Here is a 14,173-nt window from a genome sequence, read left to right on the forward strand (position 1 = left end):
AAGGGCAGAGACCCTGAACGCACCCCTCACTCGCCTTGTCATAATATCTCAGTCACATACCTGTCAAGCTCCACGGCTCCATGCCCTTACAAAATGTTGTATTTTCCCTTACAAAATACAAAATAATCTTACACCATATTTTTTTTCAAACGTGTTTATTTATGTAGTTTAACATGTTATATTGTGCATGTGTTTCGTTACATCATATATATTATTGATTAACATTTTGTTGTGAGATACTGAGTTGCTCAATATGAATGAGGTTTATTATAAAAAAAAGTCCAAAAATGAAGTAGCTTGGACGTTCACTGTAGAAGGAAAAAATACATGCAAATATAATTACCGTATTTTCTGCACTATAAGGCGCACCTAAAAGTCTTATTTTTTTTCAAAAGCTGACCATGCGCCTTGTAATACAGTGCGCCTTATTTATGGATCAATATTAGGTTGCAAGGTCACGCAACAAAGGCAAGCAGCCGCCGACTAGATTTTCCCCAGAACGCGAAGTAGTCCGCGGTGTATACTGGGATTTATATACCGGCTTTTCATTGGCTAACCAATGTGTCAATCATCATTTGAATCGATCACTATTGGCTAAAGTTATTCGGAGGTAAAAGGGGCGGATCCTTTTTAACATTTACAGGCTTGAATAGGCTAAAGGGGCAAAACAAACCCTGCAATTGGCCGAAAAAGATGTGTCAATCATCAGTTGAATCGATCACTATTGGCTAAAGTTATTCGGAGGTAAAGGGGGCGGATCCTTTTTATCATTTACAGGCTTGCACAGGCTAAAGGGACAAAACAAAGCCTGCAATTGGCCGAAAAAGATGAACGTGAATAGCATGTTGGGTAGAACTACGGCATAGAGTAAACAGTATTTTACTATTCTGTACTGTATTTGCAAATATTTTACTCTCCTGGATTTACTACACTCACGGATATAAGAGGACCATGGTTGCACATTATTATTGAACGCAACGACTTCGGTAAGCTACTCCGGCTATATATTTTCCCAGTATCTTGTTTCAGAGTGATCTTGATGTTTCTGTGATGAGTCTTTTTTTAAATTAAACTCAATTCCAAATGTTTATTGTCATATGCACAGTAAAGTTGCGAGCGAAAAAGAAAATAGAAACTAAGGAATGGTTGGCATTTCTTGAATCCCGAGACTTTAACCTTCCGAATGATATTTGGAACGATGCATTTGAGTGACATCATACGGACACCGCATCCGCACGTGTCTACGACACGTATTTGCTTCTTTGGAAGCTTTCGGAATGTCAAGGGGGTAATAAGTTTGACTGAACTATCTGACTGTTTTGTCGACGTTCCCATTGTAGCGCCTTATAATCCGGTGCGCCTTATGTATGGAAGAAATAGGACCAAAAACTATTTTTTGGGGGTGCGCCCTATAACCCGGTGCGCCCTATAGTGCGGAAAATACGGTAAGTAGAATTTTTTTATTCAAATTATTAACTCATTTTCTGCATTAAATTATTGTTGGTAATATACTGATTAAAGGGATAACCACAAACCTGTCTTTTTTCATGTTCTCCTTTTATACTTCCCTTTTTCTTAACTTCTTATTCAACAATAATGATTCGTAATATAATGCATCAAAGCAAGTGAGCCGTTTGAGAGCCGGTTCTCTTGAATGAGTTGAGCCAAAAAAGCCGGTTCTCTAAAAAGAGACGGACTTCCTTTCACTACACAACTCCCACATGAAATCTGAGGCGGGAGATGCATGCACACAGTAGCCTCAAACCACACGCTTCGTTTGCAACGAAAAAAAACGATACCGAGCTATAGGCTACCGCGGCGAACTCGTTTGACTTGATTGATTTGCCGTTTGGTGAAAGTCGGTGTATACCGGATGGTACCCATTATTCACATATTTGCGTTTTTCCATACAGATTTTCTTGTACGTCGTACACATCTTAAAATGCATAATAAACGTACTTTGTACAGCAAAAACGTACAGGTTGACAGGTATGATTTTTTACAATTTAAGGGGTAGGCTCATTTGAAGGTACCCAAATTTGCCCATCATGGGAGGGGTTCTGAGTTCTAATGTCTAAGTGTGGATTATACCTAAATCCAAATAAGATCGACTTTGTTCTTTTTCGAGGCATTAAAACATTAGTGTTCAACCTTTTACTTTTTGTGATGAACCATCAGGAAGAATATTTGTTTAGCAAAGTAACCATCACCAGTGTGGTGTTTTGGGTTGGGCATGTGTACACTAGTGGTGGGCCGTCAGGGCCTCCAAGGCCTTCTCTGATGGCCTAAAATATATCTTAATCATGTGCTGTTACTTGCCTTTTCCCCATGAATAATTATGAAATATGAAATAATTTCCCTTATGTGCTTCTTCCTTTGGTTGCGCTGCTACCAGATGTGGGCTTTCATATTTAAGTCACGTCAAGTCATGTTTATTTGTACAGCCCTTAATCACAAAGAGTCTCAAAGGGGTGCACAGATCAAATACTATTCCAAACTACAGACTATTATGACACCATCCCCTTATATTGTTAACATAAAATCTAGGTTATTCATATGCTATTGAATGGAAGTGTTTTTAAGCCTAGATTTAAACAGTTCCACTGAGGTTGCAGATCAAATCTCAGAGCGCACAGCATTCCACAACCTTAGGGCCCGAAAAAAGAACGCTCTCGAACTTGCGGTTCTCTTCTTGGCTCTTGGGATCAATAGTAGACCAGCATTTTCAGAGCAAAGTCTCCAGAGCGGAACATAGGGGGAAATTAAATCTGAAAGATATGAGGGAGCAAGTCCACCCATGATTTTGTATAGTACCAACAGAACCTTAAAATCACATCTTAAGCTAACAGGGAGCCAATGCAGGTTAGCTAAAATCGGGGTATTGTGGTCAAACTTTCTTGTCTTAGTTATAAGCCTCGCTGCAGCATTTTGTACTAGCTGAAGGCTTAACGATCAAATTTCCGCCATTAGAAATCTACCCGCAGGCTTTCACCCAAAAAATCAATAAGTGTTTGAAAAGCTGTTAAATCCGCCAATCAGATTTAGAGTATGTGGAAATCGGGCTTCTGGAATTTGTAAGGAAACATCAACGATTCAACAAATTATGATTGGATAACCGCCACCTAGACAACAAAGCGATCACGCAGACAGCCGTTAAATTTGAGAACAAGCTGCACAACGAGGCATTTGTTGAGTTAATTTTTAGTGTTTTTGTCAACCCACAATGGGGAGCAAGTCTTTTGCAAGCGGGAAAAGGTTTTGTCCGCCACTTTCAGCCTAAAGTTAAGATCTGAATCCCAGGCTTGGACCGAGCCTATAGTGACAATACAGCTTCCTAAGCAATGCACATTGTGACGGTGGCACCCAGCTCCATTGAACACAGAGAACCAGGTGAGCGGCGGGGAAAACTGGCTCATACAGCCAGTTCGTTTTCGAACGACACATCTCCCATACAGACAGCAGTGAAGGCCTACGTGTGAAATGCACAGCCCACCACTGATTATATACATATATATTGGATCTAATATTTTGAATTATGTACATGTATTTGGAAGTTTTAGATCATTTGGAAATGCTATAATTGGACAAAAATAATTTGAAATACAAATTCAGTACTTTAAATAGCCCAAATGGAGTATTGAGAAGAAAAAGGTAGAACAATGATATTTCCAAATAAATTGTTGCAGTTTGGTTGGCAGATACATTTATCCTTATGTTTATATATTTTTTGAATCAGAAAAATCATAAGTGCAACTCATAAAATCATCAGCATTTTTACTTAATTTGGCTAAACATACTATTGTTAAATCAGTAGAAAAAATCTAACGTATGAAAAAATAAAAATAAATATTCAATGTACATACAAAATTTCTATTAATTTTAGATGACCTCCTCAGGTCAGTAAATATCTAGATAAACAAAGTAATTCATTGTTAAATATTACCAGTTTTAATGTAATTCAGCTCAAACTCTCCACTTATATTTTCCAGAAATAATTACACAATTTTATGATGAATCAAAATGAATAACAAATACGCTTAAATTGATTTATTTTGTATTCTAATTTATAAGTAAGTTTAAATCTCCCTAATTCCCGGGAACGCACTATCCCCCTAGAGTATGAATACGGTACTTCAATTTGAGAACCAATGCATCTAAAAATCACAAGACATCAGGGCAAAGACCATAAAAATATATCAGGGCCATTTATTCATAAGAAGCAATAAACAACCGGTCCAAGGCAACCCATTTTCAAACAGTTGATATGAAAAAATATAGAATTAATAAATTAGCCTTGCCTGACCATGAAGCTCCATCATACATAGTATCGAAAAATACATCTATAAATCCCAACAGCGCCTGAACTATCCAGGATGCAGCAATAAATAGATAATAAGCTTAAACGAGGAAGTGTTTAAACCACTCGCTCAATGGTTTCGAATTTCCCCACTTTAGTTATCTGAAGTCCTTCCGTATGTTCCTCCTCATTTGTTCCTCTTGTAGATCTTCTTGGCAAAGTTGAGGAACACGGAATGAGGGAGGTTCTGGGCGTGACAAGCGATGAGCTTCTGCAAGCGCTGGTAGCTCTCTTCTTCGTATTTGTGGTAGAGGCTCGGCATCTGTAGAGTGTTGTACAGGGCCTTCACCGATTTTACGCTGGCATCGTCATGGCGCCCGTAACAAGCCTAGAGGGAGAATGCAGATGACTTTTAGCGAGGCCAGAGTAGTTTTAGACAGCTTTGGTCAAAAAAGGTTTTTTTTTCCTGGGCCTAGCTTTTATCTATTCTTTAAATCTAATTTTGAAATATGAACCTCTCATCCTCATTTCAATTGCACATACATTACCTGTTAAGTACGAGCAGAGAACACACCAGATAGGTCTGGGATAATGTTGTGGAAATGTTCAAGACAGGAACATAATACAAGATTTTACAACACCTACACATCTCCCAGAGCACTTTGCGAGCAATAATATCAAATTAAAAAAACATAAAACCACTGCAAACTTACCAAAGAACTGACCGTGCCTCTAAACTTTCAGCCCAAACAAGGTAGAAAAGTAATCACAGAAGCAACCAAGAGGCACATTATTACATCGGATAAGCTGCAGGCATACACAACTGAGTTGAGCCAATTTGAGCATAGGACAACTATTTGTCATACTCTGCATAATTCTGCTTTTTATGGAAGAATGGTAATAAAAAAGCTTTTTCTGAAAGAATACAATAACAAGGCCCGTTTAGCATTTGCAAGAAGTCACAAGGGAGACACAAGGTGCTCTAGTCAGATGACAACAAAATTTAACTTTTTGGGCTGAATGCAAAGTGTTAAATTTGGCGTAAGTGTAACATTGCAAATCACCCTGAAAACACCATCCCTACTGTCAAACAGAGTGATGGTAGCATCATGCTCTGGGGTTGCTTTTTTCAAAATGTTAGAGTTTCTCACCCTTTCTTTCCCTCTCTCTCGTGTTAACTATTTTTCTCTCTCTCTTCTGTCATTATTTTGATCTCTCTCTCTTTTTTACATCCCTTCTCTCTTTCTGAGACTCATTGTGATTAAAGGGCTATACAAATAAACATGACTTGACGTTCTTTTTCTGTTTCTTTCTTTCCTTTTCCTCTCTTTCACTCTCCTTGTTTTTCCCGTTCTCTCTTTTCAGTCTCTCTTTCTCTCTTTTCTGTCTCTCTCTCCTCTCTTTTCTGTCTCTCTCCTCTCTCTTACTCGATCTCTAATTCTCTTTTTCACTTTTATTCACTTTTTTACCCCCTCTCTCGTTCAATTCCTTTTTTTCCTGTTTCTCTACTTTTTCCTTTCTCTCTCTTCATTTTTCCCACTTTCATTCCCTCTCTTTTGTGTTAACTATTTTTCTCTCTCTCTTTCTTACTTTCTTTCTCTCTCTCTTTCTGAGACTCATTGGGCTACACAAATAAACATGACTTGACTTTCTTTTTCCGTTTCCTTCCTTTTCCTCTCTTTAGCTCTCCATTTTTCTCCCGTTCTCCCTTTGCTGTCTCTCTCTCTCTCTCTCTCTCGCTCTTTTCTGTCTCTATTTTCTCTCTCTCTCTCTCGTTTCTTTAACGTACTACGTACGCCCACGTGAGATATTTCTTTTCTGGCATGTGGCCCCCAGCTAAAATGACTTTGACTCCCCTGATGCATTCGAACCCACCTCTAACTCTACTCTCTGCTCAGGGGTCAGGACCTCCATTGCTGTGACAACAAGCCAACTGCACTTGTTGTCTTGGATATCCGTGCCAATTTTTCCTGTCACGGCGGGGTCCCCGTAGCAGTCCAGGTAGTCGTCCTGCAACAGGTGTATTATACTCTAGTTTGTCAGTTAAACAAGCAAAGAAACCCCCATCCCAAGTAAGCTCACCTGTATTTGGAAGAATTCCCCCATCTCAAGTAAGATGTGTTTGGCATTTTGATGCTCCTCTTCATCGTTGATACCAGCCTAGAAGGAAGTTTGGGAAAAAACAAGTTTAGATTAAACTACTGCAGAGCTTAGTCTTTTTCAACCAGTGTGCTTGGGCATACTATTATGCCGTGAGAGCTTGTTTAGTATGCAGCAGGAAACTGCCCAGTGATTAGCAGAATGACTCACATTTATCCAGCTCGGTAGGTGGCAACAGATTACTATTTTTTTCTTTTTATATACTAATCAAAGAAATATATTTAATAACTTGTATGACGAAGCTGTTTAAGATAGGGCTGCAAAAAATGATAAAATAAAAGAAATAAAATGGAAAATCTTGCACATAAATATTAATCATTTAAGTGTTTTGCTAAATAACAGAAAAGAAAATGGAAATTGTAGAAATATTTAGGGTCTTTCCACTGGCAGATAATTTTGGCTCAATTTTAGTATTATCTTTGCTATTTTTATAGAAAAATCTGATAAAAAAATAGCAAAACTAGAAAAAAGTAAGAACATCTGCTTTGATCAATATGTGATCTGTGTTTTTATATATTTTTTCCGATACGTGTAATTTACTATGGCATTCATACAAGTGAATGAAATTTTTGAAAATGCTTGAAAACAAAAATGACGCAGACACTGCCCTCTGGTGACTTTGCTTTGCCACTGCATGTCTTCTTCCTAAGTTATTAACGGAATCTGACGTTAGTTTGTACGGCATTGTCCTATGAAGTGCAGCACGGCGGCTGAGTGGTTAGCACAGTTCGAACCTTCCTGTGTGGAGTTTGCATGTTCTCCCCGTGCTTGCGTGGGTTTCCTCCGGGCACTGCTGTTTACCCCCCCCCCACATTCCAAAAACATGCATGTCAGGTTGATTGGCTGGTCCAAATTGTCCCTAGGTGTGACTGAGTGAGTGAGTTGTCTGTCTCTGTGTGCCCTGCGACTGGCTGGCAACCAGTTCAGGGTGTCCCTTACCCACTGCCCGAAGATGGCTGGGATGGGCTCCAGCACCCCCACGAGCCTACTGAGGATAAGCGGTACAGATAATGGATGTCCTATGAAGCGTCATCTCCCTTATAGGTCGCGGCCAAGAGGACAGGTGCATGCTACACCTAAACTTTCCTAGCCCTCATGTAGGTTTTAGATCAGGGGATGGTGTCAAGTCAAGTCAAATCAGTTTTATTTGTCTAGCCCTTAATCACAAAGAGTCTCAAAGGGCTGCACAGGTTATTGCACAGACTATTATTACACCATCCCCTGATCTGAAACCAACACGAGGGCAAGGGAAAAACTCAAAAACCCCAAAATGGGTGTAATAATAATCTGTGGTCTGTGAAGCCCTTTGAGATTTATTGGGATTATGGGCTATACAAATAAACACGACTTTAACTGGAAAAACGAGCCAACAAGTTGAAAAACAATCCCAAATTACAGCAAAATTATAACCTCAAATAAATAGCCTGTGTTACATCCTGGGCCACAGTGACCATAGATTACATGTGTCAATCAGGCGGACCGCGGGCCAGATCAGGCCCGCTAAGGGATTGAATCCGGCCCGCGAGACAACACTCAGGGAAGCGCAAGAGAAAAACAAGCTGCAGGTTGAAATATGTCAACTTGATGTTGCCAAAGCCAGGTGCCTCTCACAAAGAAACTGTACTTGTATTTACTTTTCGCTCTCTCTTTCTTTTCCACCCCTTTTCTCCCACTGTCTCTTTCACTCTCTGTCTCTTTTTCTCTTCCTTTGTTGCTCTTTGTCTCTTTCTCTCTGTGTGTCTTTTAACCTCTTTTGCTCTAACTTCCTTTTTTCCTTTTCTCTTTTTTCTTTCTCTCTTCATACCCTTCACGCTTTCTTTTCTCTCCTTTGATTTCTCTTTGGATTTCTTTCTTCCTCCCCCTTTCTTTCCCCCCTCTCTCACGCCTTTTTATCTTTTGTTTCTCACACTCTCTTTTTTCTTTCTTTGTCCCGTCTCTCTTTTTCCCTCCCTCTTTCTCTTATTTCTTTATCTCCCTTTTTCTTTCTCTTTAATCTACTAGTCCGGCCCCCGACAGAATGTTCTATCGTGTGGCCCCCGAGTTAAAATGAGATTGACACCCCTGTCATAGATGATAAGAAAAACCATATATTGTCAATTTGGGAAACATAATAATTATGTAGGGCAGCACGGCGGCGCAGTGGTTAGCGCCTGTGCGGCACAGTTCATGTCATGGGAACCTGTCGTGGGTTCAAATCCAGCTCCAGACTTTCTGTGCGGAGTTTGTATGTTCTCCCCGTGCTTGCGTGGGTTTCCTCCGGGCACTCCGGTTTCCTCCCACATTCCAAAAACATGCATTTCAGGTGAATTGGCCGGTCCAGATTGTCCCTAGGTGTGAATGAGCGAATGAGTTGTCTGTCCCCGTGTGCCCTGCGATTGGCTGGCAACCAGTTCAGGGTGTCCCCTGCCCACTGCCCGAAGATGGCTGGGATGGGCTCCAGCCCCCCCGCGACCCTAATGAGGATAAGCGGTACGGCTAATGAGATGAGATGAGATAATAATTATGTGCAACCAAAAAAACAAAAGAAAATGAAGCCGGGTATCAAATGTAAAACATTTTTGGCAAAAAGTGTGCTTTGAGATGTTTTAAATGAAAACGTGTCCCTTGTATGTAAGTTGGAAAACTGGCCTAGCTTACCATGTACATCGCTGCTGCCACAGGAAGGTAGAAGGAATAAAAGGCTGTCTTATATTTGACTATAGCTTTGTACCTGAAAGAGAATACAGTAGATATTAAAGTACGCTATTTTGAGCAGTACAAATTTGGCATCAAACATCAATGGAGTATATAGCAAAACAGTCATTGGAAATCACTAGGGGGTTCATTTGACTTGCCTTTCCATGGTAAATCTGTTGAGGTCAATGTGGCCAGGGGGTGCGGTCATGAGGTCTAAAGCTTGGCCCAGTTCTGTTTGGAACGAAGTCTGCGACAACATGAAATGAAATGATCTGCATTTCTATAGCGCTTTACAAGTCAAGACTTCCAAAAGCGCTTTACAGTGTGCTTCACATTTCCCAATAGCGGCCTTGTATTGCAGCCATGTAAGACGCTAACCTGCTTATTGGGGGTATTAGGGGTTCAGTGTCTTACCCAAGGACACTTCGACATGTAACACGGACGAGCCGGGATTCGAACTGGGATCCCTTGATCCCAAGACGAGCGCTCTACCTCCTGAGCTACTGCCGCCCCAAAAAACAATGAAAGTAGTATGATTCAGTCAGTACTTTAAAGTACTTTTACATGGGTTTTTTCAGTACTTTTCAGGATTTTTTTTCCCAGTTTTCAGGAATGTTTCATAAATTTCCAGTCATTTTGCATACTTCATTGTACGTTCCACTAATTTTTAATACTATAAGTACTTTAAAGTACTCTATTCAGTCATTTTCTGTATTTTTTCACATGTTTCAGTACTTCTCACGACTTTGAAATATGTTACAGTATTTTAAAGTCCCTTTTATATTTTCTTCAGTACTTTTTAGAATTGTAGTTATATTTTTGGTACTTTTTAACAATTGTCAGTAGTTTTGCATACTTTATTGTACTTTTTACTACTTTTTAATACTTTTCATTACTTTAAAGTGCTCTTTTCAGTACTTATCTGTTTATTTTCATACTTTTCAGTAATTTCCACCACCTTTTAACATGTCTCAGTATTTTTAGGTATTTTATATTTTCTTCAGTACTTTTCAGTAATGTCCATACTTTTCAGTTTTCTTCTCAGTACGTTTTTCCATTTATTTGCATATGTTGTTGTAGTTTTTTTTAGTTGATACTTTTAATCGCTTTTAGGTTTCAGTACTTTTTATTATTTTCAGCACTTTTCCATACGGTTACTTCAGGGCTTTTTTGCACGTTTTGCTTTTTTCATTATTTTGAGCACTTTTCAATTCAGATTAAGAATATTTATTATCATTGTATTGTATTATTATTATTAATTTTTGTTATTGCAACATCCATTGCAGCTTAGTCATCCTGGAGGGGGGATTACCTCACATGCGGTCCCTTCTCAAGGTTTATTCATTTTCCTCATGTTGAGGTTTTTGAGTTTTTCCTTGCCCTCATGTAGGTTTTAGATCAGGGGATAGTGTAATAATAGTCTGTGGTTAGCAATCATCTGTGGTCTGTGCAGCTCTTTGAGACTCTTTGTGATTAAGGGCTATACAAATAAACATGACTTGACTTGACTAGATTAGATTAGAATTCTCCCCAAAAACCTTAAAAATACCTCATTGAACAGCTCCAGTAGATGGACATAGTAAGGCTGGTTCCTGCAGTGTCTACGAAGCAGTCTGTAAATGCTGCCCTCCAAGAGAAAAGCATCGTTGATGGCATCCAAGCCAATGCCGTCCTTTAGAAAAGAAGATGCATGAAGATAATGGAAGAGTATCTCCATAGAAACATTAGCTTTTTTTCCCAACAGGCCTTACCTTCTTGTACCAGCAAGGCTGCCCTCTGCGTGTCACCGATGCGTCCATGATGTCATCGCTTACAAGAAAGAAAGCTTGAAGCTACACAAAAAACACCCACATAGCAACAAGGTGTTGAGGAAATGTGACACATTAGATGTTAACTGAGTTGTGAGGACATCACCCTAGATGGGAAAAATAATCTCACTATTGTGCATACTGTTTACATTAAAACCATGAGAATTAATTCCACATTTCATGTATGTTTCATAAGAAAAACTTATGGTTTGAAATTTGGGAGAATAGGTCCCTTTTCATTTGGATATTGACACACCAACTCATTTTTTTAATCTATCATTTACATACTTTTGGATCATAAATTATATTATGAGAAGTAAAACTATGCAGTTTGGTCACTTTGAGTCCCCGTGGTTTTTATTCTTCATGCTTGTATTTTATTCTATAGTTGTAAATACAGCATAAGAGCATATAGTAGGGAGAATCTCAGTAGGGAGAAATTCAGCTACCTCGTACTCTGTGCTCGAGACGGCCCCACTGTAAATGTATTCGGTTGTATTTTGTAGGTTAATATAAATATGCGCATATAAACTGACCCCCTGATTACCAGATTTTATTCTATAGTTAGAAATAAGACGTCAATATGAGAATTTTAGTAGGAGAAATTCAACTCCTCATACTCGGCGCTTGAAATATAAACACACACACCCTTACTTGACGAAGTTGTTAGATTGAGGGTTGTTTGGGACATTCATAATCTGCTTTTAATAAGTAGCGGAGTAACGCACCATGTAGTAACGGCAGTTGAGTTCCAAAATTGAATTGATAACTCATTACAGTACTCGTTACAGAGAGAAAAAATTGGTATCAAGGGTTCTCAGATTTTATTGGTTAGTGTGCACGTTTTCTTTTAATTCTTTTGTATATTGGGCTATTTTTAAGCAGTTTTGTGGGATCGGCTTCAATGTATATACAGTATTTTGTGACTAGAAAGTCACTTTAGGGGTAACACGCTACTTTTGGGTTTCAGTAATCTAGGGGTAAAGGAATTACTTTTTAAATGAAGTAACTAGTAACTGTAACGTCCCCAACACTGGTTATAATCAGTGATAATGGAGGCAATTGTATTATTTATTCTATTTTATAATTATGCATTATGGGCAGCACAGCGGCGCAGAGGTTAGCGCGTGTGCCAGACATGGGACCAAGTCACACATGTGCAAGTCTCAAGTAAGTCTCAAGTCTTCACCTTCAAGTCCCAAGTAAGTCCCAAGTATTTTTTTCTTGGGCAAGTCAAGTCACAAGTCAAGTCCCGAGTCTTAGATTGCCAAGTCCAAGTCAAGTCACAAGTCATAAAAACAGCGACTCGAGTCGACTCGAGTCCAAGTCACTAAGTCTCAAGTCCCCATGTCTGGCGTGTGCGGCACAGTTCTGAGGTCATGAGATCGAACCTCCTGTGCGGAGTTTGCATGTTCTCCCCGTGCTTGCGTGGGTTTCCTCCGGGCAATCCGGTTTCCTACCACATTCCAAAAACATGGATTTCAGGTAAATTGGCCGGTCTAAATTGTCCCTAGGTGTGAATGATCAAGTGAATTGTCTGTCCCTGTGTGACCTGCGACTGGCTGGCAACCAGGTCAGGGTGTCCCCTGGCCACTGCCCGAAGATAGCTGGGATGGGCTCCAGCACCCCCGCGACCCTACTGAGGATAAGCGGTGCAGATAATGGATGGATGGATAATTTTATTTCAATCCCAATGCATAGAAATTGCAAACTGACCAATTCAATACACCATCCAACCACCAGGGCCCGCTGCACGGCGTCCTGCGTGAGCTTTGCCGGTGGGACCAGTTCCCGCAAAGAGCCAATCACAGAGAGGCCTCGGTTCCTTTTTCCTCCCGGGGCGTTGTAGCGCAAAACCTGCCACACAAACAAACATAAAAACATATTTTATCGAAATCACGAGACACGACAAGACAAGCTTGACATGCAAATCACCTCTTTAAGTCGATTCATGGCGTCAAGCAGGACAGGGTCCTTGACATCCTGCTCTGTCAGCTCCTTCACCAGCTCTTCGAATTGGGCTTCGAAGAGTCCCGGGTCCGAGAGCAGAAGCTTTTTGCTCTGCGACCCGTTGCAGATGTTGTCCCCCTGGGCGAACGATAACAGAGACGCTCGGTGATGAGTTTTCAGCGAGATCGCTGCTGGCCGCATGATCTGAACCATTTTCGGGACATTAACAGGAAGGCGGAAAAGGTGTCTCATCCCGAAAAAAGCGCCCTTTCCGAGCGTTAATGCAATCAAGACCAAACCTGATACTGCGCCATTTATTATTTTAACGCGAGCAAATCTTGCGTTAATTAGTTATGGTTCCACCAACAAGAGTAAGGATTAAGCTAAACCGCTATTATTAGCTAGAAGCCTCCCTTGTCATAAACAAGAAGCGTTGGCTGACGTTAGCTCGTATCGTTTATTTTAAACTGCTTGTGAAAAAAACTCCCGATGTGCAATGTTAATAAAAATAAAAATACATTTTCATAATCACATACACTTTTTACATACCATGCTTTGGTTATCTTCGTCTCCTAAACTGTATCATAAAACGTGGCGAAGTTGCGCTCCTTCGGAAATTCTGGCTTCTAATCAAACCAAGGACCGTGAACGTCTCATGAAACCAGGATGGGAAGATTGTAGTTTGCGTTCTGGAGTACACCCGTTTTATTGCGAAGAAGGAAAACTAATGTTCCCGTCACCCATTGCGAAGAAGGGTTGTGGGCGGGGTTTAAGAAGGCTCGATTTGACACTGGTCTCTTTCATAGGCTACTTGTATCGAACCAGGATGAGCTTTTACGTAGGCTGGCCAATAAGATTCGTAAAAAGGCGGGGTTACAAGTGGAGTGTGAGAACTACAAACCAATAGGAGAGGCTTTATTATTTTTCGTTTTGGATCAGGAAAAACGAGAGAGAAAATGAGTTATATAGTAAAAAACAACAAAAATAAAAATGTAAACTCAATTGTGTTGTATTAAAATATTTTATATATATATATATATATATATATATATATATATATATATATATATATATATATATATATATATATATATATATATATATATATATATATATATATATATATATATATATATATATATATATATATATATATATATATATATATATATATATATATATATATATATATATTATCGTTCAGCACGGCGGCGCAGTGGTTAGCGCTTGTGCGGCACAGTTCATGTCATGGGAACCTGTCGTGGGTTCAAATCCAGCTCCA

The 14,173-nt window shown here is 39.6% G+C and overlaps 1 protein-coding gene across 2 annotated transcripts; it reads right to left on the minus strand.

Moving 5' to 3' along the window:
* Window positions 1-4,181: 4,181 nt before the first annotated feature.
* Window positions 4,182-13,641, minus strand: fdps (farnesyl diphosphate synthase (farnesyl pyrophosphate synthetase, dimethylallyltranstransferase, geranyltranstransferase)). 2 transcript variants are annotated; one of them, XM_088327411.1, is made up of 10 exons: window positions 13,441-13,641; window positions 12,877-13,029; window positions 12,658-12,798; window positions 10,885-10,965; window positions 10,683-10,805; window positions 9,292-9,380; window positions 9,095-9,167; window positions 6,380-6,457; window positions 6,173-6,307; window positions 4,182-4,685 (listed from the first exon to the last, which is right to left on the minus strand). In XM_088327411.1, the coding sequence occupies exons 1-10, from the start codon at window positions 13,441-13,443 to the stop codon at window positions 4,485-4,487; spliced, it is 1,077 nt and encodes a 358-aa protein (XP_088183537.1). In that variant the 5' UTR covers window positions 13,444-13,641; the 3' UTR covers window positions 4,182-4,484. The 2 variants fall into 2 exon arrangements, with proteins under 2 accessions (XP_088183537.1, XP_088183536.1); XM_088327410.1 differs by lacking the exon at window positions 13,441-13,641 and having other exon boundaries at window positions 12,877-13,321.
* Between the last annotated feature and the right edge of the window lie 532 nt (window positions 13,642-14,173).

This window comes from Urocampus carinirostris, chromosome 2, assembly GCF_059441175.1.
Source record: "Urocampus carinirostris isolate Australia breed hairy pipefish chromosome 2, RoL_Ucar_1.0, whole genome shotgun sequence".
Taxonomy (NCBI): Eukaryota; Metazoa; Chordata; class Actinopteri; order Syngnathiformes; family Syngnathidae; genus Urocampus; species Urocampus carinirostris.